Genomic DNA, 25,422 nt, shown 5'->3' with positions numbered 1-25,422 from the left:
CCCAAGAAGACTTGAGGCTGTAATCGCTGCCAAAGGTGCTTCAACAAAGTACTGAGTAAAGGTCTGAATACTTATGTAAATGTTATTTCATTTTTTTTTTTTTATAAATTAGCAAAAAATTCTAAAACCTGTTTTTTGTGTTGTAATCATGGGGTATTTTGTGTAGATTGATGAGGGGGAAAAAACGATTTAATCCATTTTAGAATAAGGCTTTAACCTAACAAAGTGGAAAAAGTCAAAGGGTCTGAATACTTTCCGAAGGCACTCTAGATCGATCCAAGGTGGAATCCAATGTAATTCTTCCTAAAGTGTATTTTTCATTGCTAGTGTTTATGGCATCTCTTTAGTCTTCATATCCTATCCTATGGAAGGTACTTTGGGAATAAAGACAACAGACATGTTAGAATACAGGTTTTTGACTTACCTGGCTAATTAAGAACTGTACCTGGACTAAAAAAAAAGCATGCTCAATGGATCATGTGTTATCCAGGACTGGGCTAAATCTGTGTATGAAAACCAGCCCTCAAAATAACAAGTATGAAGTTATGGCTTGTTATTTCCCCATTATGTGTCAGGAAAATCTCATGGCTCTAACCAGTGGTGATTTTAGCATGTAAATCTTGGTGGGGCAAACCCCCCCCCCCCCCCAAAAAAAACGTGTATACATGCCTAGAAAGCCACAACACTAAACAATACATTAATTGCACTATAGTGGTGACGAACAGTGCCCATAAACTGTTAGGGCCTACTTAAAGCTGTCCCAACAGCAAAGTCCCAACAACTATCACTGCTACACCTGGCTATCAGTGGAACCTTGTCTGGCAGTGAAACAGTTAATTTAGCCTCATTTACTGCCTTTTAAAACCTGTTAGGGCTAGGGGGCAGTATTGACACGGCTGGATAAAAAACATACCCGATTTAATCTGGTTACCACTCCTACCCAGTAACTAGAATATGCATATACTTATTACATATGGATAGAAAACACCCTAAATTTTCTAAAACTGTTTGAATGGTGTCTGTGAGTATAACAGAACTCAAATGGCAGGTCAAAAACTGAGAGATTCCGTTACAGGAAGTGGCCTGTCTGACCATTTCTTGAACTTCTTTTCCATCTCTATCATTTACTAAGGATCTCTGCTCTAACGTGACACTTTCCACGTCGTCCATAGGCGCTCAGAGCCCGGGAAAAAACAGAATGTCGTCATTCCAGCCCCAGGCTGAAACACATTATCGCCTTTCTCAAGTGGCCGATCAAGGGACACTGGGCTTATGCTCGTGACCCGACCGCCCCCGCCTTTGGGATTTTTTTCCTCTGTTTGCCGAAAAGGAGATTCCCTGTCGGAATATTATCGCTTTTCACGAGAAAAATGGCGTAAAAATTGATTTTAAACAGCGGTTGACATGCTTCGAAGTACGGTAATGGAATATTTAGAATTTTATTGTCACGAATTGCGCCATGCGCGCGACACTTCTTTACTATTTCGGATAGTGTCTGGAACGCATCGAACAAAACGCCGCTATTCGGATATAACGATGGATTATTTTGGACCAAACCAACATTTGTTATTGAAGTAGCAGTCCTGGGTGTGCATTCTGACGAAGACAACAAAAGGTAATCAAACTTTTATAATAGTAAATATGATTATGGTGAGTGCTAAACTTGCCGGGTGTCTAAATAGCGAGCCCGTGATGCCTGGGCTATGTACTTAGAATATTGCAAAATGTGCTTTCACCAAAAAGCTATTTTAAAATCGGACATATCGAGTGCATAGAGGAGGTCTGTATCTATAATTCTTAAAATAATTGTTATGCTTTTTGTGAACGTTTATCGTGAGTAATTTAGTAAAATTTTAGCGAATTCCCCGGAAGTTTGCTAGTATGCTAGTTCTGAACGTCACATGCTAATGTAAAAAGCTGGTTTTTGATATAAATATGAACTTGATTGAACAAAACATGCATGTATTGTATAACATAATGTCCTAGGGTTGTCATCTGATGAAGATCATCAAAGGTGAGTGCTGCATTTAGCTGTCTTCTGGGTTTTGGTGACATTATATGCTGGCTTGAAAAATGGGTGTCTGATTATTTCTGGCTTGGTACTCTGCTGACATAATCTAATGTTTTGCTTTCGTTGTAAAGCCTTTTTGAAATCGGACAGTGTGGTTAGATTAACGAGAGTCTTGTCTTTAAATAGCTGTAAAATAGTCATATGTTTGAGAAATTGAAGTAATAGGATTTTTACGGTTTTGAAAATCGCGCCACAGGCTGCCAGTGGCTGTTACGTAGGTGGGACGCAAGCGTCCCACCTAGCCCATAGAGGTTAAAAAACATAGCCACTATGGCTGACTTGTTTAAACAAATGTGGTTTCTACTGACTATTGAGATGTACAAACTATGGCATACGGGGACGAAGAGCAGATAAGAGGCAATCCGTAATTTTGATTAAGACATTAAAGAGCGAGCTAGGACAGATGTAGTCAATATAGCTATTTGTTCAGCACTTTTGAAATGTACAGCGACAGAATTCAGAACATGGGCATTCTTACAGTATTCTCCCTCTACACCAGGTCAGAACTGTAAGATAAATAAAGGTTTGATGTACTTTTACCTGTGGCCAATAACCTTGTTCCTTCGTGGATCAACACTTCTAATGTAACTCTATGGCAGCACCCAAGGGGCTTGAATTTTCGAGTTCTCCCCGTAGACTTCGCGGTGACGTAATGTCCCCATGAGTGACAGAACACTGAGCCAATCACGGCGCAACTAGAAGACATTAACTTAATAACCCCTACGCTCTGTATTTTCCACCGCCTGCACCATCACCACAGAGATCACTGAGCTAGGCTGCATTTTGGAGTTCCCTTACTCAAGAAAGCGACAAAAGAGACCATGTTTATTAACTCAAGGATTTATTGATTTTTGTTTCATTGTTTGCAAACTGATATGTGACACGTATTAATATTAATGCCAAAATAACATGCAAAACAGGCAACTTTTTGAATGACGGGTTGCAACTGGCTGTAACTATGAAGGCACTCTGCACACCAGACAGACCTGAGGAAGTCTGGTGTGCGGACAATCGTGCTGGAAGTCCTCCCGAGAGCCTTCCATCGTTGTCCAGGTCAGCCTTGTCGATCACCTTCTCACACACCATCCGCACCTTGTCCTCCATCTGCTCGTGGGTCTTCTCCAGGTCAGACTTACACAGGAAGTTATTGTTTAAGTCTGAGAGGAGAGCAGGAAGAACAGAGTAAGCTAGGTAGTCTACTAGTCTCAAGGACTTTGTCTGTTTTCACTTAGCCAATATGTATGCACTAAGTCCTGGTTTGATGTATAATACTGTATATGATGTATGACTGATGACTATGTATGATGACTAAGGTTGTTTACTGTATCATATTTCCATGTTCCTTAACATAACCAACAGACCTCATATCTATTGAGAGAAAAGGCCAGTTCAGATGCTTTTACTTTCGTTTCATCCAGTAGCTAAGCCTTTCTGAATGGAGCTTTCCTACATTTCCTATGCATTTTCTTTTATGAATGAATGGCTGAAAATGTTAATTGACCCATGACCGTGGTTGTCTCCGCTCCATCGCCTGCGGTGAAACATCTTTATCTGTCATCAAGTCCTTTTTTGAACAGCCAGGCTACATGTACACTGAGTGTACAAAACATTATGAATGTTCTTTCCATAACGTAGCTTTCACCTCGTCAGTCTATGATCCCTTATTGATGTCACCTGTTAAATCCATGTCAATCAGTGTAGATGAAAGAGAGGAGACAGGTTAAAGAAGGATTTGTTAGCCTTGAGACAATTGAGACATGAATTGTGTATGAGTGCCATTCAGAGGGTGAATGGGCCAGACAAAATATTGAAGTGCCTATGAATGGGGTATGGTAGTAGGTGCCAAGCGCACCAGTTTGTGTGAAGACATTTTTGCAAATTTTGCAAGTCGTGACAGTACCACCCCCCCCACCCCCGCACCCCCCCCCGACGCGCGGCACAAGATGTGCATCGGCTCCAGCAGTTCGGGGACGGCCCGGGAGACGAGGAGCTGGGCGATCAGGATGGAGACGATGGAACTCGCTCAGCATGGAAGGATCTAACACGTCCTCCACCGGAACCCAGCATCTCTCCTCCGGTCCGTACCCCTCCCAGTCCATGAGGTACTGAAGACCCCTCGCCCGACGTCTCGAATCCAGGATGGATCGAACGGAGTACGCCGGGGCCCCCTCAATGTCCAGAGGGGGCGGAGGAACCTCCCGCACCTCGGCCTCCTGGAGCGGGCCAGCCACCACCGGCCTGAGGAGAGACACATGGAACGAGGGGTTAATGCGGTAATTGGGGGGAAGCTTTAACCTATAACATACAGTATATCACAAAAGTGAGTACACCCCTCACATTTTTGTAAATATTTGAGTATATCTTTTCATGTGACAACACTGAAGAAATGACACTTTGCTACAATGTAAAGTAGTGAGTGTACAGCTTGTATAACAGTGTAAATTTGCTGTCCCCTCAAAATAACTCAACACACAGCCATTAATGTCTAAACCGTTTGCAACAAAAGTGAGTACACCCCTAAGTGAAAATGTCCAAATTGGGCCCAATTAGCCATTTTCCCTCCATGGTGTCATGTGACTCGTTAGTGTTACAAGGTCTCAGGTGTGAATGGGGAGCAGGTGTGTTAAATTTGGTGTCATCGCTCTCACACTCCCTCATACTGACTGGTCACTGGAAGTTCAACATGGCACCTCATGGCAAAGAACTCTGAGGATCTGAAAAAAAGAATTGTTGCTCTACATAAAGATGGCCTGGGCTATAAGAAGATTGCCAAGACCCTGAAACTGAGCTGCAACACGGTGGCCAAGACCATACAGCGGTTTAACAGGACAGGTTCCACTCAGAACAGGCCTCGCCATGGTCGACCAAAGAAGTTGAGTGCACGTGCTCAGCGTCATATCTACAGTTTGTCTTTGGGAAATAGACGTATGAGTGCTGCCAGCATTGCTGCAGAGGTTGAAGGGGTGGGGGGGGGGTCAGCCTGTCCGTGCTCAGACCATACGCCGCACACTGCATCAAATTGGTCTGCATGGCTGTCGTCCCAGAAGGAAGCCTCTTCTAAAGATGATGCACAAGAAAGCCCGCAAACAGTTTGCTGAAGACAAGCAGACTAAGGACATGTATTACTGGAACCATGTCCTGTGGTCTGATGAGACCAAGATAAACTTATTTAGTTCAGATGGTGTCAAGCGTGTGTGGCGGCAACCAGGTGAGGAGTACAAAGACAAGTGTATCTTGCCTACAGTCAACCATGGTGGTGGGAGTGTCATGGTCTGGGGCTGCATGAGTGCTGCCGGCACTGGGGAGCTACAGTTCATTGAGGGAACCATGAATGCCAACATGCACTGTGACATACTGAAGCAGAGCATGATCCCCCTCCCTTCGGAGACTGGTCCGCAGGGCAGTATTCCAACATGATAACGACCACAAACACACCTCCAAGACGACCACTGCCTTGCTAAAGATGCTGAGGGTAAAGGTGATGGACTGGCCAAGCATGTCTCCAGACCTAAACCCTATTGAGCATCTGTGGGGCACCCTCAAACGGAAGGTGGAGGAGTGCAAGGTCTCTAACATCCACCAGCTCCGTGATGTCATCATGGAGGAGTGGAAGAGGACTCCAGTGGCAACCTGTGAAGCTCTGGTGAACTCCATGCCCAAGAGGGTTAAGGCAGTGCTGGAAAAGGATGGTGGCCACACAAAATATTGACACTTTGGGACCAATTTGGATATTTTCACTTAGGGGTGTACTCACTTTTGTTGCCAGCTGTTTAGACATGAATGGCTGTGTGTTGTGTTATTTTGAGGGGACAGCAAATTTACCCTGTTATACAAGCTGTACACTCACTACTTTACATTAACAAAGTGTCATTTCTTCAGTTTTGTCACATGAAAAGATATACTCAAATATTTACAAAAATGTGAGGGGTGTACTCACTTTTGTGATATACTGTACCTCGTTCAATCTCCTCAGGACTTTAAACGGCCCCACAAACCGCGGACTCAGCTTCCGGCAGGGCAGGCGGAGGGGCAGGTTTCGGGTCGAGAGCCAGACCCTGTCCCCGGGTGTGAACACCGGGGCCTCACTGCGGTGACGGTCTGCGCCAGCTTTTTGACGTCGTACGGCGCGCTGAAGGTGGACGTGAGCTGTGTCCCAGGTCTCCTCCGCGTGCCGGAACCAGTGGTCCACCGCAGGAGCCTCGGTCTGACTCTGATGCCAAGGGGCCAGAACCGGCTGATACCCCAACACACACTGAGAGAGAGAGGTTAGTGGAGGAGTGGCGGAACGAGTTCTGAGCCATCTCTGCCCAGGGCACAAACGCCGCCCACTCCCCCGGCCGGTCCTGGCAATAAGACCTCAGAAACCTACCCACATCCTGATTAACTCTCTCCACCTGCCCGTTACGTTCGGGGTGAAAACCTGAGGTAAGGCTAACCGAGACCCCCAGATGTTCCATGAACACCTTCCAGACCCTTGACGTGAACTGGGGCCCTCGATCAGACACTATATCCTCAGGCACCCCGTAGTGCCAAAAGACGTGGGTAAACAGAGCCTCCGCCATCTGTAGGGCCGTAGGGAGACCGGGCAAAGGGAGGAGACGACAGGAATTAGAAAAGCGATCCACAATGACAAGGATCGTGGTGTTACCTTGTGAAGGTGGAAGATCGGTTATGAAATCCACCGACAAGTGCGACCACGGCCGTTGTGGAACGGGTAAGGGTTGTAACTTACCTCTGGGTAGGTATCTAGGAGCCTTGCACTGGGCGCACACTGAGCAGGAGGAAACATAAACCCTCACGTCCTTAGCTAAGGTGGGCCACCAGTACCTCCCACTAAGACAGCGCATCGTCCGACCAATCCCAGGATGACCAGAGGGTAACGTGTGAGCCCAGTAGATCAATCGGTCACGGACAGCGGACGGAATGTACAGACGCCCAGCTGGACACTGTGGGGGAACGGGCTCTGCATGTGACGTCCGCTCAATGTCCACATCCAGCTCCCATACTACCGGTGCCACCAAACAAGAGGCTGGGATGATGGGAGTGGGATCCATGGACCGCTCCTCTGTGTCATACAGCCGGGACAGTGCGTCTGCCTTGACGTTCTGGGAACCTGGTCTGTAAGAGAGGGTAAACACAAAACGGGTGAAAAACATGGCCCACCTTGCCTGGCGAGGATTCAGTCTCCTCGCCTCCCGGATGTACTCCAGATTGCGGTGGTCAGTCCAGATGAGAAAAGGGTGTTTAGCCCACTCAAGCCAGTGTCTCCACGCCTTCAAAGCTTTGACGATAGCCAACAGCTCCCTGTCCCCCACATCATAGTTTCGCTCCGCCGGGCTGAGCTTCTTAGAGAAGAAGGTACAGGGGCAGAGCTTAGGTGGCTTACCCGAACGCTGAGAGAGCACAGCTCCTATCCCAGCCTCAGATGCGTCCACCTCCACTATGAATTGCAGAGACGGATCCGGATGAGCCAACACAGGAACCAAGGTAAACAGAGCCTTCAGTTTCCTAAAAGCCCTATCCGCCCCAGCCGACCACTGCAAGCACACCGGACCCCCCTTCAGCAGTGAGGTAATGGGAGCAGCTACCTGACCAAAACCCCGGATAAATCTCCGGTAGTAATTGGCAAACCCTAAAAATCGCTGCACCTCCTTTACCGTGGTGGGAGTCGGCCAATTACACACGGCTGTAATACGGTCACTCTCCATCTCCACTCCTGACGTAGATAGGCGATATCCTAAGAAAGAGACGGACTGTTGAAAGAACAAGCATTTCTCAGCCTTGACATACAGGTCATGCTCCAACAGGCGACCAAGCACTTTGCGCACCAGGGACACATGCTCGGCGCGTGTAGCGGAGTAAATCAGACGGTCATCGATATACACCACTACACCCTGCCTGTGCAGGTCCCTGAAAATCTTGTCGACAAAAGATTGGAAGACTGATGGAGCACTCTTACATCTAGACGTTCCGCTAGCGGAACACCTGCTCCAATATCCAATGATAGGCGTGGCGCGAATTACAAATTCCTCAAAAATCCAAAAACTTCAATTTTTCAAACATATGACTATTTTACACCATTTTAAAGACAAGACTCTGCTTTATCTAACCACACTGTCCGATTTCAAAAAGGCTTTACAGCGAAAGCAAAACATTAGATTATGTCAGCAGAATACCCAGCCAGAAATAATCAGACACCCATTTTTCAAGCTAGCATATAATGTCACAAAAAACAAAACCACAGCTAAATGCAGCACTAACCTTTGATGATCTTCATCAGATGACACTCCTAGGACATTATGTTATACAATACATGCATGTTTTGTTCAATCAAGTTCATATTTATATCAAAAACCAGCTTTTCACATTAGCATGTGACGTTCAGAACTAGCATTCCCACCCTTCCGGTGAATTTACTAAATTACTCACGATAAACATTGACAAAAAACATAATTATTTTAAGAATTATAGATACAGAACTCCTTTATGCAATCGCGGTGTCCGATTTTAAAATAGCTTTTCGGTGAAAGCACATTTTGCAATATTCTGAGTAGATAGCCCGGCCATCATGGCTAGCTATTTTGACACCCACCAAGTTTGGTACTCACCAAACTCAGATTTACTATAAGAAAAATTGGATTACCTTTGCTGTTCTTCGTCAGAATGCACTCCCAGGACTTCTACTTCAATAACAAATGTTGGTTTGGTTCCAAATAATCCATAGTTATATCCAAATAGCGCCGTTTTGTTCGTGCGTTCAAGACACTATCCGAAGGGTAAAGAAGGGTGACGCGCCCGGCGCGTTTCGTGACCAAAAATGTCAAAATATTCCATTACCGTACTTCGAAGCATGTCAAACGCTGTTTAAAATCAATTTTTATGCGATTTTTCTCGTAAAAAAGCGATAATATTCCGACGGGGAAACCCTGTTTTCGTTCAAAGACGAAAAAATAAAAACATGGAGTCGTCTCGTGCACGCGCCCCCAGTCTCATTGTTCTCAGATCGACCACTATCCAAATGCGTTACTGTTTTTCAGCCATTCTTCTTCACAAAACTGGATCTCAGGAGTGCGTACAACCTGGTGCGTATCCGAGATGGAGACGAGTGGAAGACGGTATTTAGTACCACCTCAGGGCATTATGAGTACCTTGTCATGCCGTACGGGTTAAAGTCATCATTCAACGTTCTGGCGCCTTCTGAGAGCCTATGGGAGCGTTAGAAAATGTCACGTTTTGGATAGAGATGATCAAGAAGGCCAAGAAATAGTCAGAGAGGGCGCTTCCTGTTTGGAATCTTCTCAGGTTTTGGCCTGCCAAATGAGTTCTGTTATACTCATAGACACCATTCAAACAGTTTTAGAAACTTTGGAGTGTTTTCTATGCAAAGCTAATAATTATATGCATATTCTAGTTTCTGGGCAGGAGTAATTATCAGATTAAATCGGGTACGTTTTTATCCGGCCGTGAAAATACTGCCCCCTATCCATAACAAGTTAACCCGTACGGCATGACAAGGTACTCATAATGCCCTGAGGTGGTACTAAATACTGTCTTCCACTCGTCTCCATCTCGGATACGCACCAGGTTGTACGCACTCCTGAGATCCAGTTTTGTGAAGAAGAAGCGGCGTGCATTAATTGAATCACCGGGGCGATCAGAGGTAGCGGGTGACTGTACCCCACTGTGATTTTATTAAGACCTCGATAATCAATGCATGGTCACAGACCCCTATCCTTCTTCTTCACAAAAAAGAAACTCGAGGAGACGGGTGAGATGGAGGGCCTAATGTACCCCTGACGCAGGGATTCGGAAACATATGTCTCCATAGCTACCATCTCCGCTTGCGACAGGGGATACACGTGACTCTTGGGAAGTGTAGCGTCTGCCATGAGATTTATCGCACAATCCCCCTGTCGATGGGGTGGTAATTGAGTCGCCTTTTTACAGAAGGCGAGAGCCAAATCGGCATATTCAGGGGGGATGCGCACGGTAGAGACCTGGTCTGGACTTTCCACCGTAGTAGCACCAACGGAAACCCCTACACACCTACCTGAGCACTCTCGCGACCACCCCGTAAGAGCCCTCTGTGGCCAAGAAAAAGTGGGGTTATGACTAGTTAACCAGGGCAGACCCAGCACCACTCGATACGCAGGAGTGTCAATAATGAAAATACTAATTTTCTCCTTGTGACCCCCCTGCGTCACCATAGTCAAAGGAGCTGTGGCCTCCCTAATCAACCCTGACCCTAATGGTCGACTATCTAAGGTTTGAATGGGAAAAGGCACTTTCACCGGTACAATAGGGATCCCTAGACAATGAGCCAACGTTTGATCAATAAAGTTCCCAGCCGCGCCTGGATCTACTAGTGCCTTATGCTGGGAATGAGGGGGGGAAAAAATCAGGAAAAGTGACAGACACAAATATATGGGCAAACAGAGGGCTCTGGATGAGAATGGTGCCTACTCACCTGGGGTGGCGCCAGAGCGCCCTGCCTGTTACCTCGATTCCCAGAAGAACCTACCCGGCACCGACCAGCAGTGTGTCCTCTGCGGGCACCGATGGTGCACGAGCGGGAACTCCCTCCGGTCTCCCTGTGCACCCTCTCTCCTGGCTCCATGGTTATAGGAGAAGGGGTGCGGGAGGATGGAACCACCAGACCCCGATCTGGACGTCCTCGAGTAGCCAGCCAGTTGTCCAACCGGATAGACAAATCCACCAGCTGGTCGAAGGTGAGGGTGGTGTCTCTGCAGGCCAGCTCCCGACGGACGTCCTCCCACAGACTGCAGCGATAATGGTCGATCAGGGCCCCATGATTCCATCCCGCACCGGCTGCCAGGGTCCTGAACACCAATGCAAAATCCTGGACGCTCCTCGTCTCCTGCCTCAGATGGTAGAGGCGCTCACCCGCCGCTCTGCCCTCGGGTGGGTGGTCGAAGACTGCCCGGAAACGGCGGATGAACTCCTCATAATGGTCCAACGCCACATCTCCTCCTTCAACCATAGCACTGGCCCATTCCAGGGCTCTCCCGGTGAGGCACGAGACGAGGGCGAAAATCTTCTCACGGTCTGATGGAACTGGGTGGACCGTGGCCAGACAAAGTTCTAATTGGAACAGGAAACCCCGGCAGTTGGCAGCACTTCCGTCGTAACCCCGAGGCATGGCTAGACGGATACCACCCGGTTCAGGTTGACAAAGGGCGTTTTGGATCGACCCCGGTTGGGCTAGTGGAGGTGCTGGATGAATCTCCCATCTCTCCAAGCGGTCCATCATCTGAACAGCGCGATCCAGAGCAGCGCATAGATGTAGTATCCTCTCTGCATTCTTCTGGATGCGCTCCTCCACCTCCCTGTCCGCGATATCTTTTCCTGCTGACTTCAATAAAATGGTCGGTGATTCTGTCATTATCCGTATATGTAGGTGGCAGGGAAGTCAGGCGCAGGAGAAACCAAAGTGGTAAAAAATGGAGTATTTATTTTAAAAAACTAACTCCAAAACCAAGGTAGTAAATAATCTGGGTAAACAATAACCGTCGCACACCGATACATAAACAACACGTACATAACAAACAATCACCGACAAGGATATGAGGGGAAACAGAGGGTTAAATACACAACATGTAATTACTGGGATAAGAAACAGGTGTGTAAGGAGACCAGACAAAACCAATGGAAAATGAAAAACTGATCATGCTATAAGACCGGTGACGTCGATCGCCGAGCACCACCCAAACAAGGAGGGGCATCGACTTCGGCAGAAGTCGTGACACTCTTACTTATTTATTTATAATTTTTTATAACATTTTCATTCTGTTATACTTTTGTAATGTTTTTTATTATTATAATTGTTTTATAGGTATTTTCTTAACTGCTTTGATGGTTAAGGTCTTGTAGGTAGACCTGTTGTATTCGGCGCATTTTGACAAATTTGATTTGATTTGCTTTGAAAGTCACCATTGGCCTCATGATGAAATCCCTGAGCGTTTTTCTTCCTCTCCGGCAACTGAGTTTGGAAGGACGCCTGTGTCTTTGTAGTGACTGGGTGTATTGATACACCATCCAAAGTGTAATTAATAACCACCCTGTTTGAAGGGATATTCAATGTATGCTTTTAATTTATTTTTACCCACCTACCAATGGGTGCCCTTCTTTGCGAGGAATTGAAAAACCTCCCTGGTCTTTGTGGTTGAAATTCACTGCTTGAATGTGGGACCTTGGAGATATTTGTACAGTATATGTGAGGTACAGAGATTAGGTCATTAAAAAACCATGTTAAACACTCTTATTGAGGCCAAGCAACTTATTATGTGACTTGTAAAACACTTTTTACTTAGGCTTGCCATAACAAAGGGGTTGAATACTTTTTGACGCAAGAACTTCTTTTCATTTTTTCATACTTTTTTAAAACTTTGACATTATGTGTGTCACTGGCCTACACACAATGCCCCAATCTCAATTGAATCCATTTTAATTCAGTCTGTAACACAACAAAATGTGGAAAAAGTCGAGGGGTGTGAATACTTTCTGAAGGCACTATAGGCTGCCTGGACTCCTCTATAATGCCCTTATCAATCCTTCACAACCTTTTGGTCCTCCAAGCGTGGTTATTATACTGTACATCTATAGCCTCTGCTCCAGCTGCTCACCTCCATGGCTACAAGAATGAGGCCCTTTTTGTAAGTTGCTTCTAAAATATTAATAGTTATCCATGACCATAGACTGCCAGGGCCATAGACCAATTAGTATTTGAACCCAGGTCGGATCCCATCTTCTATGGACTTTGTCTTGGACATTGCTTTGTGTGTCTGTTTGCTAATTAACTTCCCTTTCTATGATTGACTAGACAATATGAATTTTGGCCCACTGACTGTCGATTTATTTTAAATGTGTAGTAGGCCTTCAGGTCTCGTGGAGACATCTCACTCAGCAATGACAACTTATTTAGGAAGTCATCCAGAGTCATGTTTCCTTCTCTGTCCTCTGAGAAAACCTCAGCGATCCTCTGGCGGAATGGGTTGTCCTGAGGAGAGACACGTCTGTGTTAGTCCACTGTGCTAAAGCCTTGGCATCGCTTCTGTTTGAGAGATGCAACACTGTTACTGAACGTAGGTCATTGCGTTAGCCTGCTGTGTTAGCCTGCTGTGTTAGACTGCTGAGCTAAAACCTTGGCATTAACTTGGGGAGCAAACATAAGTAAGCAAGCCTCTGAAATGTGTTGTCATGAGAAGAGACCAAACACTATTACTGAAACAGGATTTTAACCCGGATTCCCCTGCATGTTTGTGTTAGCTCACTGAGCTAAAGCCTCATTCGTTTGGGGAGCTAACACAAGTCAACGATCCTTAGCTGGAGAAAACAAACCCTGTGACTAACACAAGATTTGAACTCTAACACACTGAGCTAAAGACTTGGTAATATTGCGGGGAGTTAGTCCTGAAGATTTGTGTTAAGGCAAGGTTCACTAAACCAGCTCCGGCTACTACACAACCTCTATGAGGAACAGGAAATAGCCAAGAGGAGTACAGGGCTTGAAGGGCATCTCCCTTTCGCTCAGGTGCCACAACAACAGACCTGAGGGCACTGATATCAGTTGTTTCTGTTGTTGTCATTGTGTGTGGTGTGTGTGTGTGTGTGTGTGTGTGTGTGTGTGTGTGTGTGTGTGTGTGTGTGTGTGTGTGTGTGTGTGTAAAGATGAGCATAATAGACCCAATCGTACCAAGTGTGCCCTATAGGTCCTCACTGGCCTCTTTCAAGTTTAATAGAGTCAGGTAACACATAGACGCTCAGAGACTGTTATCAATTAGTTGTGTATTAATAATCACACATTGGCTGCATCCCAAATGGGACTCTATTCCCTATATAGTGCGCTACTTTTGTCCACAGCACTAAGGCCCTGGCCAAAAGTAGTGCACTATCTAGGGAATAGGTTGCCATTTGGGACGTATCCACTAATGGGGGTATACTTTCAGTTCCGGCATACTGCTCGTATGGTAGTCTCACATCTGGCTGGTCAGTGGTGCCAAGTCACAATAACGGTAGAATAGTCTACGAGGGGGAAAGAAAGTTGAAGTTGACTACATACAATATCAGATATCACATCAGAGTCAGACTTTGTAATATCTATTTTGTATATTATGAAATCTGCTCTGGCTTTGTTATCAATATATCAGAAAATGGTCTGTGTGATAAAACAACAGGTGCAAAGAAAAATGAACTGTTGTAGGCATTTTTATTGTATTTTTTTATGTTTAAAACATACAATATACTTGCAGAGAAGCCGCTCAACAACTACATCACGTTAGTCATCTAACAGACTCCCGTCCAGAGCGAAACACAGAAGCAACCAGGGTCAAAGCCCTGCTCAAGGGCACGTCGACAGATATTACACAAGGTCAAAAACGGGGACCCAAACCAGCGATCCACCGGCCCAAGCTCCCAACCGCCATCCGAGACCTCCCCACAGCCCCCCCCCCCCCCCCGGAAGTTTACATACACTTAGGTTGGAGTCATTATAACTCGTTTTTCAACCACTCCACAAATTTCTTGTTAACAAACTATAGTTTTGGCAAGTCAGTTAGGACATCTACCTTGTGCATGACACAATTCATTTTTCCAACAATTGTTTACAGACAGATTATTTAATTTATAATTCACTGTATCACAATTCCAGTGGGTCAGAAGTTTACATACACTAAGTTGACTGTGCCTTTAAACAGCTTGGAAAAATCCAGAAAATGTCATGGCTTTAGAAGCTTCTGATAGGCTAATTGACATCATTTGAGTCAATTGGAGGAGTACCTGTGGATATATTTCAAGGCCTACCTTCAAACTCAGCGCCTCTTTGCTTGACATCATGGGAAAATCAAAAGAAATTAGCCAAGACCTCAGAAAAAATTGTAGACCTCCACAAGTCTGGTTCATCCTTGGGAGCAATTTCCAAACACCTAAAGGTACCACATTCATCTGTACAAACAATAGTACGCAAGTATAAACCCCATGGGACCACGCAGCCGTCATACCGCTCTTGGAAGGAGATGTGTTCTGTCTCTGAGAGATGAACGATCTTTGGTGCGAAAAGTGCAAATCAATTCCAGAACAACAACAAAGGACCTTGTGAAGATGCTGGAGGAAACAGGTACAAAAGTATCTATATCCACAGTAAAACGAGTCCTATATCGACATAACCTGAAAGGCTGCTCAGCAAGGAAGAAGCCACTGCTCCAAAACCGCCATTAAAAAAGCCAGACTACGGTTTGCAACTGCACATGGGGACAAAGATCATACTTTTTGGAGAAATGTCCTCTAGTCTGATGAAACAAAAATAGAACTGTTTGGCCATAATGACCGTCGTTATGTTTGGAGGGAAAAGGGGGAGGCTTGCAAGCCGAAGAACACCATCCCAACCGTGAAGCACGGGGGTGGCAGCATCATGTTGTGGGGATGCTTTGCTGCAGGAGGGACTGGTGCACTTCACAAAATAGATGGCATCATGAGGATGGAAAATTATGTGGATATATTGAAGCAACATCTCAAGACATCAGTCAGGAAGTTAGAGCTTGGTTGCAAATGGGTCTTCCAAATGGACAATGAACTCAAGCATACTTCCAAAGTTGTGGCAAAATGGCTTAAGGACAACAAAGTCAAGATATTGGAGTGGCCATCACAAAGTCCTAACCTCAATCCTATAGAAAATTTGTGGGCAGAACTGAAAAAGTGTGTGCGAGCAAGGAGGCCTACAAACCTGACTCAGTTACACCAGCTCTGTCAGGAAGAATGGGCCAAAATTCACCGAACTTATTGTGGAAAGCTTGTGGAAGGCTACTCAAAACGTTTGACCCATGTTCAACAATGCTACCAAATACTAATTGAGTGTATGTAATCTTCTGAATGTGATGAAAGAAATAAAAGCTGAAATAAATCATTCTCTACTTTTATTCTGCCATTTCACATTCTTAAAATAAAGTGATGATCATAACTGACCTAAGACAGGGAATTTTTACTTGGATTAAATGTCAAGAATTGTTCAACTGAGTTTAAATATATTTGGCTAAGGTGTATGTAAACTTCTGACTTCAACTGTAGCTATGGGAATGTATAGTCTGCGAGCATGCCTTGGAAACAGTACATGTCCTATACATTTAGATGGTATTTTGTAATTAACTTAAAAATAAGTCATATCATTGGATGACAGGTGGATATTCAGTAGTTTTGTGTTGAGTGCCTTTTCCTAATCTGAAGGAGACATGGTTGGCCTACGCCCTGAGCCCCAGACAGAACCGCACGTCAAGTAAATATTATTCTGATGGTAATCTAAAGCGCTGGCAAATAAACAGGGAAGGACATCTGGAATATTTACATTTAAAAAAGGTGAGCAAATATTTTCTTACCATGTTAATGTTTGGATAAACACGAGTGACAGTTTTGGTAAAATTTGACAAAAGGTTTCTAACAATTGAAAATTTGATGATTATTGTTTAATTTAACCAACTTTCTATTGTGAAAGTTGGTTATGTTTTTGTTACATTCTATAGCTTATTCTATGGTATTAAAATGATCCTTATGGTCAGGTAGAAATAATAAACCATATCCTGTATCTTGACCTTGATGCCTCCCAGCTGTAATGGCTCTTCTCTGGCTGCTGAGGACATAGAAAAGAGGGATGCCCAGCCCAGAACGGGGCACAGAGACCCAGGCAGGGACAGAGCCACGGGACTCGGAGCTCTGACCATGCTATCAGCCACCTCAGGAAGAATGCCTTTGTGGTCCTCACTGTGGCTGCAGCCATAATAGGGAAGTGAAATTACATTTTCAAAATACAGAGCTCACATTTCTCTTTATTGTATAATATATACAATTCAATTATAAATGTTTCTATATTATATTGTACTGTATATTGTATTCAGAGAATTCAGGAAATAAACTGAAATTCCAATTCAATAATTGAAAGAATTACATAAATTTGCAATGATTTCTCAATAAACTGAAAAGGAGAATCTATTTATATCAAAACGTTATTTTGGTTTCGTTTTTAAAAATTCAAATCACTTTCTGAATTGAGTGACTTCAATTTGTTTATTGTTAGTTTATTTCTCTCTAGGGGTTGGTGTGGGTTTCGCTCTGTGCTCCCGGGACATGACGGCCAGAGAGAATAAATATTTATCTTTCCCTGGAGAGCTGCTGATCAGGATGCTGCAGATGCTGGTGCTTCCTCTCATCGTCTCCAGTCTTGTCACAGGTAAAGGAAGTGCACATGCCCACGCATGCACGCATGGAATTACACACGTATGCATGCACGCAATCACATCCTATTATTAGACTACTATTTCAGCCATTCCTTGGTTTCTATCTTCAAGGGATTAGTTCTCTGGACAATAAAGCATCAGGGAGGATGGGTGTTCAGGCTATCATCTTCTACACCATCATCGCTGTGTTCACTAGCATCATCCTGGTGATAATACTCCAGCCAGGGAAAGGCACCTGGGCTGCAACAGCACCCTCTGGTGGCACCATTAAGACGGTGCAGACTCTAGACTCCTTCATGGATCTGGTCAGTTAAAGAACTGTTTGGATTTTTTAAAGGTAGGTGACATGAGCCTGCCTACCTTTTAATATTCCTATTTTTAAAGGTGATTCGTCATTCATAGGGGGATCAATGTTTCCCTGGTCAGCTCATGTTGTTAGGGAAAAACTCCTGACAAAATAATTGATAATGTTGTACTAAATCTAAAAGTAAGTAGAGGGTTAAGCATCTATTTTCCACATATATGTATGTATGTATTTTGTTGAGTGCTTATTGTCAGTGTTGCTCACCAAATGGTTGTTTTTCTACTAGAAACATGTTCCCTTCTAATCTGGTGGAAGCCTGTTTCAAACAGGTGAGGTCAAGCCTTTTCTTTTCCTGTATCTCAAAAGGCCCACCAAGATTAGGATTATTTGATGATTTACATATCTCTTTTCATAGGAAAATCAACGAGTAACATTAACATAAATCTCTATCAATATCCATCTAGCATAAAACCCTTTACTCCAAGAGAATCTCCAAGAAGAACATAACCACCATGGTCAATCTTGCCTAGACCAGTGGGACCATCACCTCCTCCATCCCAGACAGGGGATGGACATGATGCCTATAGCAGGCTCATCCAGCGAAATTAATGCCCTGGGTCTGGTGGTCTTCTCTACAGCCTTTGGTCTGGTCCTGGGAGGGATGAAGACACGGGGACAGCCACTGAAGGACTTCTTTGACTGCCTGAATGAAGCCATCATGCGCCTGGTCAGCATCATCATCTGGTAAGGGATTATACTGTATAGTAGTATGTATAGTTTGTTTTAAACATTGTTTATAGATAAACATTGTATACCTTTTTTCCTGAAGACCCAGGGCTACAAGAACAGGCCAATGCTTTATTTTATTTTTGTATTTTTTATTTTTACAAATTACAGTATGTGAATGGTGGAAATCTGCTGAGCTCCCTTTGTCTCTCTTCACTAATCTTGCCCCACCCTGGTCTCCATCCCACAGGTAGGAATCTTGTTCCTGATTGCTGGAAAAATCGTTGAGATGTGTGACGTTGGGGAGATGAGGGGTCAGCTAGGCATGTACACTCTGTGATAACAGGTCTGCTGGTCCACAGCCTGATCTCCCTGCCCCTGCTCTACCTCACAGGAACCCCTACCTGTTTATAGGAGGCCTGCTGCAGGCCCTACTCACTGCACTGGGCACCTCCTCCAGGTGAGGCTACTCAGGAAACACTGCACACCCTGGTGCTTTGGGTTGGACTTCAGGAAGAGGTACAACACATTATTTGCTATTATCAGTGTTATTATGTTGAATAACATAAAATAATAAACTCAGGGTCCTGATGAAGGTCTTATGATTGAAACAGAAATTCATTCATCTATCCATCCACTTATGTAATTTAGTTCCAAACCATCTGCTTCTTTCAGCCTCAGCTCTGCCACCCTGCCCATCACCTTCCGCTATCTGGAGGATACAAATGGCGTAGACAAGAGGGTGACGCGCTTCATGCTCCCCGTGGGCGCCATGGACGGGACGGAGGTCTACGAGGCTGTGGCGGCTATCCTCACATGGACCTCAACTTTGGCCAGGTCATTACCATCAGGTAGATTACGATACTGAATAATAATGGATTGGAGTTAAGATTGGAGTAATTTTATAGTCCCTGAAAATACATTTTTCTTGGTTACATTACAGTTATGTACTGTTGAAGCTAAAGTGAATTACATTGTGTTGGAGGGGGGACCAGGCAAGTTGAAGTCAGTAAACCTCAGGGCCCTATAGTCATATTCTGTAGTTATCTATCTTTGTCAAGAACCAGGCTTCCCTAATTGGAAAGCCTGATGAAGTGAATGGCAGGAAGTAGCTAGAAAGGGGTCCAAACCCGTTGTAAATCAGTGACGCCTCGCAACACGACAAACCAATCAAATGCTTTGCTTGAGCGGAGAGTATTCAAGCAGAGAGATTCTAATGCCTTCATCGACTCGATTTTGTGTATAGAGCACACTTCTGGCAAAACAGAATTAAGTTTTTCTTCCAGGTTTTCTTCCATTTTCTGCAAATGTGTCCTACTCGGTCGAAAAACAGTGATGAACAAAACACACAGCACCCTTTCTACAGGCATGTGGGGTGAGGGTTCTTGAAATGTTACATCCAATAATGTAGCAGACCATTCTAACCATTTCAGCTAATACAAAATTATCCAGACCTCCAAAGGAAGCGTGATAACGTGATTTCAGGATATGAATACGCGAGACTGTTTCCTGTTCCCAGCATCACGGCTACAGCAGCCAGTATCAGAGCAGCAGGGATCCCTCAAGCTGGCCTGGTCACCATGGTGATCGTACTGAACTCTGTCGGTCTGCCCACTAATGACATCACCCTCATTATAGCTTTCTACTGGTTCCTGTAGATGTCATGAAAAGTGTGTGTGTGTGTGCACATTCATGCATACGAGTGTGCGTGTTGCTGTCTGTCTGTCAACAACATTCCATATCATTGTCTTCATAATTTCTTAACCCATATTCTCTGTCTCTCCAGAGATCATCTGAGGACCACCACTAGCGTGCTGGGTGACTCTCTGGGGGTGGGCATCGTGGAGCATCTCTCTAGATTGCAGCAGTGGACCCTTTAGTTAGAGAGGTAAACCCCTCCTGCACACAGAGAATAACACAGCCTGCCACCAGTTTAGAGAGAGCTCTTTGTGAGGCTTGTATATAAGTTTCATGTGAACCTTGTGCATGAAGCCATGTCCAGGAAATGTGATATTGTTGGATGCTCAGAGACATAATGTGACCAATAGTACCCGCAAAACACCAGTCAACAGTGAAGAGGCGACTCCGGGATGCTGGCCTTCTAGGCCGAGTTCCTCAGTCCAGTGACTGTGTTCTTTTTCCCATCTTAATCTTTTCTTTTTATTGGCCAGTCTGAGATATGGCTTTTTCTTTGCAACTCTGCCTAGAAGGCCAGCATCCCGGAGTCGCCTCTTCACTGTTGATGTTGAGACTGGTGTTTTGCGGCTACTATTTAATGAAGCTGCCAGTTGAGCACTTGTGAGGCGTCAAACTAGACACTCCAATGTACTTGTCCTCTTGCTCAGTTGTGCACCGGGGCCTCCCTTTCCTCTTTCTGTTCTGGTTAGAGCCAGTTTGCGTTGTTCTGTGAAGGGGGTAGTACACAGCATTGTACGAGATCTTCAGTTTCTTGGCAATTTCTCGCATGGAATAGCCTTCATTTCTCAGAGCAAGAATAGACTGACGAGTTTCAGAAGAAAGACCTTTGTATGTGGCCATTTTGATCCTGTAATCGAACCCACAAATGCTGATGCTTCAGATACTCAACTAGTCTAAAGAAGGCCAGTGTTATTGCTTCTTTAATCAGGACAACAGTTTTCAGCTGTGCTAACATAATTGCAAAAGGGTTTTCTAATGATAACTTGGATTAGCTAACACAACATGCCATTGGAACACACCAACCTTTTCAACGGTAGTGTTTGTTAAAAGAAGATTAAAGTGATAAAATGTTATTGTAAAGACATAGTAAAATAGAATACTTAAATAGAGTAGTGATATAGTAAATTATGATTTTAGTGCAAATAAAAGATTAAGTAAAACTACACAGTGAGAATCATGTTGTAATACCAATGTAATAACACAGTTGCGTTGTCAAAATCTACCTTTGAGTGTGTTCTCCAGAGCAGCAGCACGGCGGCCGTCATTAGTGAACAGCACCAGCATGGTGGTGGTTCCTTCCTAAAATGAAACAAACTACCTTCTGATCCATCTGGCTTCCTCCTAGGGTCCACACTGTCACCAGCAGACCCAGGTTACTGCCCTCTTTAACCATCCAGGAACAAACCTTTATAGGGAGAGGGATGTGGTGGTTCGGAATGGGTGGGTGGGTTGGTGGGTGGATGAGCGAGTTAATTAATGAATGAATTACAGCTTGTGTGATGGTAAACACCTCCCAGCCAGTGGAGTGGACAGGGATCAGTCTAGAAGACTACAGCTTCTTACCCTTCGTTATGTTGCAATCTATGAGCTGGTAGACACTGATCTGTAAAGGGAAAGAATGGATTAACTTAGCTAATACTTTTGGGAGGATAAGGAACAGTTGAGTCTGTGTAGTCTAAGGAGTTGAGGGATAGTGCATGTCTGCCTAAGAGAAACAATTCAGTAATTTACCTGACAGAAGTGATGTATGTTGGAGGCCTGGGGCTGCAGTTTGAAGAGAGGTAACTCAGCAGTTAAAACCTTCTCACTCCTGGCCACTGTGGATAAATTGAACAGGAACTCCACTTGTTCATTGTGCACTGTATGGGAGAAGGATGCGTATTGTCAAGATGAGAACGCAACAAAAGTTTCCTGATGATAGATAAACTTTGGGCTTACTACCCGTGCATCATTTCTGTGTGCAATTTCTGCATAAAAGACAAATAATTTCAACCATTGTATGAAGTGAATCATACATACTGGCAGGTAGGTATAACAGAGATGATCTATGGCCAATCGTACGTTTGTCGAAGAAAATGCGAACTGTATTCCCCCCAGAATGTAGGGGTCCTTGGTAACGTCGTCCACATCTCCGACTGCGTTGTACAGGTCGAGCATGTACTGAGGCGGCTGCTTATCGCCCTTGAGGAGAGAAGGGTCCTCATACCAAAAACCTCCAGGAGCCTCTTGATAGCAGCTAAACGCACTTCTTCAGATTTGTTCTCCATGGAAAAGTGATTTTCCAAATGTAGTGATGGTTTTGCAGTAGCCAAGCCCACTAACGTGGCGATGATCATGGCAACAGGTAACTTTTCAGAGTGGTGATGCATTATTATTGTTGTGGGTCCTTGAAGCATCAGTGTCTTGTCCTCCAGCAGTCCCAAGTTTTTATCAAATGCTCCAGCATTGGCTACAGTGCTCTTAAACCCTCGGACAACAACCATAAAAAAAGAATGCTCTTTAGTCGCAAATGTAAACCAACAATCAGCGATTGTAAAGGAAGGCTAATTTAACAAGGTGTGAACCCGATTGTAGATTTCATTCAAACGTTCCTCTCAATGTCTGATGAGAAAAAAATTATGTTTTCATGGTAATTTGGGTCAAATTAAAACATTAAATGTAAAAGATCCAGAAAATGCTTAAACCTTTCTGTAGACAGCATACCTGAGGAAGAGGTTAACCTCCACCAAATGAATCCATTCATTTAGACAAATGGGGATAATGTCTGCGGGAACAACAATTAGCCTACTTGTATAAACATAAGGAGGCCACCTATTTGGGGATGTACACTTCATTTACATTTTAATTATGTCTTGGCAGCTGGTCAAACACAACACCAACTATTTTGACCTCGCTAAACTCAATTTTAAAATCCTGCTACAATAATTGAACCCATCTCTAAATGTGTAAATTCAACATTTATTAGTGTGGATAAATTCAGGCTTGTGCGCCCTCGTGGAATTAAGGGATTTTACAGGATGCATTACAGTTGGCTTTTTTAGTTCCAGTAAGCTATTAATCATTTATATCCAGACTAGAACACTCTTGTAAAATATCTTAATCAACTTTTTTGATTGCCAATTGTGTGTGGCAATCGAATTGTGTTGCTAAATGTAGTCTTTCACGTTCAGCTGTTTTCGACTATTGTAGCAGTCTCTATCTTCTTACACATGGGCTATTTTAGCAACAGAACTAGGCACTAGATTGGTTTTTATTATTCATGTATTATTTACATTATGTTGTAGTTATCATTATTACTGGTTAACAAAAGTTTTATAGTGAGTATTAAGAACTACCGGTGGTATGCCTTTTGGTTCCTTTCATCATTACACACATGTTTTTAGCAAATTGAGAAAAAGTCCTGTAAAATGAAGAATTTGTAAAATGGCAGTCACCACTTGGGTGGTAGTTAGCAAATAGTTTAAAAAAATGCAGTGCCTTAGACTGCTGTGCCACTCGGGAGGCCTGTGACGGATCCCCCTGTTACTGCTGCTCATTCTGTTCATAAATTCCGGAGGTCTACTTCACCGGCTTTCTAGGCTTCACTGAACAGGATTTATTATCATCAACCTTGAACTGTCTGATTACACTCACCTGATTCCCATTTCCCCTGATTGTTATGTTATATATGTGCCCTCTGTCTTTGTCAGTTATTGATCCCATGTCTGTTGGTTGTGTGAGTACTTATGCGTTGGTGCAGCTGTTATGCTGCGTGCTTTATATATTGTGTATTACGGGTATCGTCCGGTGTCGTTCAATGTGGTTTACCCTCGTTCTTTTGTTTGGGTACAGCTCAGTGTTTTTGTATATGTGTTTGTTTTGGGTGTATTAAAAACCCCTATTGTGTAATCCTGCACCTGTCTCCAAATCCTTTATACCAGTGTGACAAGGCCTAAAATTCAATGTTCCTTAGTGGGCTAGTTACATTTTTGACTTAAATCTGCTTTTAGATCTATGGTAAAAACATAGCCACCCTTTGCCTTGATGACAGCTTTGCACACTCTTGGCATTCTCTCAACCAGCTTCACCTGGAATGCTTTTCCAACAGTCTTGAAGGAGTTCCCACATATGCTGAGCACATGTTGGCTGCTTTTCCTTCGCCCTGCAGTCCAACTCATCCCAAACCATCTCAATTGGGTTCAGGTCGTGTGATTGTGGAGGCCAGTTCATCTGATGCAGCACTCCATCAGTCTCCTTCTTGGTCAAATAGCCCTTAGACAGCCTGTGTTTCTTGGCCCAAGCAAGTCTCTTCTTATTATTGGTGTCCTTTAGTAGTGGTTTCTTTGCAGCAATTCGACCATGAAGGCCTGATTCACGCAGTCTCCTCTGAACAGTTCATGTTGAGATGTGTCTGTTACTTGAACTCTGTGAAGCATTTATTTGGGCTGCAATTTCTGAAGCTGGTGACTTTAATGAACTTATACTCTGCAGCAGAGGTAACTCTGGGTCTTCCTTTCCTGTGGCAGGCCTTGTGAGAGCCAGTTTCATCATAGCGCTTGATTGTTTTTGCTACTGCACTTGAAGAAACGTTCAAAGTTCTTGAAATTTTCCCACATTGACTGACATTCATGTCTTAAAGTAATGATGGACTGTCGTTTCTCTTTGCTTATTTGAGCTGTTCTTGCCATAATATGGACTTGGTCTTTTACCAAATAGGGTTATCTTCTGTATACCACCCCTACTTTGTCCCAATACAACTGATTGGCTCAAACACATTTAGAAAGACATTACACAAATTAACGTTTAACAAGGCACACTTGTTAATTGAAATGCATTCCAGGTGACTACTTCATGAAGCTGGTTAAGAGAATGCCAAGAGTGTGCAAAGCTGTCACCAAGGCAATGGGTGGCAACTTTGAAGAATCTGAAATATAACATATATTTTGATTTGTTTAACACTTTTTACTACATGATTCCATGTGTTATTTCATGGTTTTGATGTCTTCACAATTATTCTACAATGTACAAAATAGGAACAATAAAGAAAAACTCTTGAATGAGTAGGTATGTCCCAATTTTGACTGGTTCTGTTATGGGAGAATTTGGGCCAGTTTGGGGTTCACTCAATAATTTCATGGCTGATAGCCAGTTGATGAATGGTTTTGGAATACGTTTTATTTAGAAAATTATTTTATACATATATTACATACAATACAAGAATATTTCCAGCAATTTGTTGCAATGAGATCATTAGCTCTACACTGTGGAGAAACTAATTGTATAGGACTGCAGTCTAAACCGAGGAAGAATTGAAGACCCCACACAAATATAATCCCTAGCCCCTAATCCTTGGGCACTTTATGTGGCACTTCAATGCTGCATTTAGATAGACAAGTGGATTGGCA

At 43.9% G+C, this 25,422-nt stretch overlaps 1 protein-coding gene and 2 pseudogenes across 1 annotated transcript; 1 reads left to right on the top strand and 2 right to left on the bottom strand.

The window, feature by feature from the left end:
• Positions 1-343: 343 nt before the first annotated feature.
• On the bottom strand, positions 344-14,046 carry LOC106600472 (calcium and integrin-binding family member 3-like). Its single transcript, XM_014191831.1, is given in 6 exon segments — positions 344-374; positions 3,058-3,084; positions 3,086-3,100; positions 3,102-3,228; positions 12,929-13,088; positions 14,032-14,046. Coding segments are annotated over 6 exon segments (375 nt in total).
• Positions 14,047-16,311: 2,265 nt separating this feature from the next.
• On the top strand, positions 16,312-20,220 carry LOC106600473 (excitatory amino acid transporter 1-like; annotated as a pseudogene).
• A 1,030-nt stretch (positions 20,221-21,250) lies between these two features.
• On the bottom strand, positions 21,251-22,504 carry LOC106600474 (bone morphogenetic protein 4-like; annotated as a pseudogene).
• Between the last annotated feature and the right edge of the window lie 2,918 nt (positions 22,505-25,422).

Source organism: Salmo salar, chromosome ssa03 (genome assembly GCF_905237065.1).
Source record: "Salmo salar chromosome ssa03, Ssal_v3.1, whole genome shotgun sequence".
NCBI classification, from domain to species: Eukaryota; Metazoa; Chordata; class Actinopteri; order Salmoniformes; family Salmonidae; genus Salmo; species Salmo salar.
Note: the sequence above shows the minus strand (reverse complement) of the source record. Positions and strands in the feature narration are given on the sequence as shown.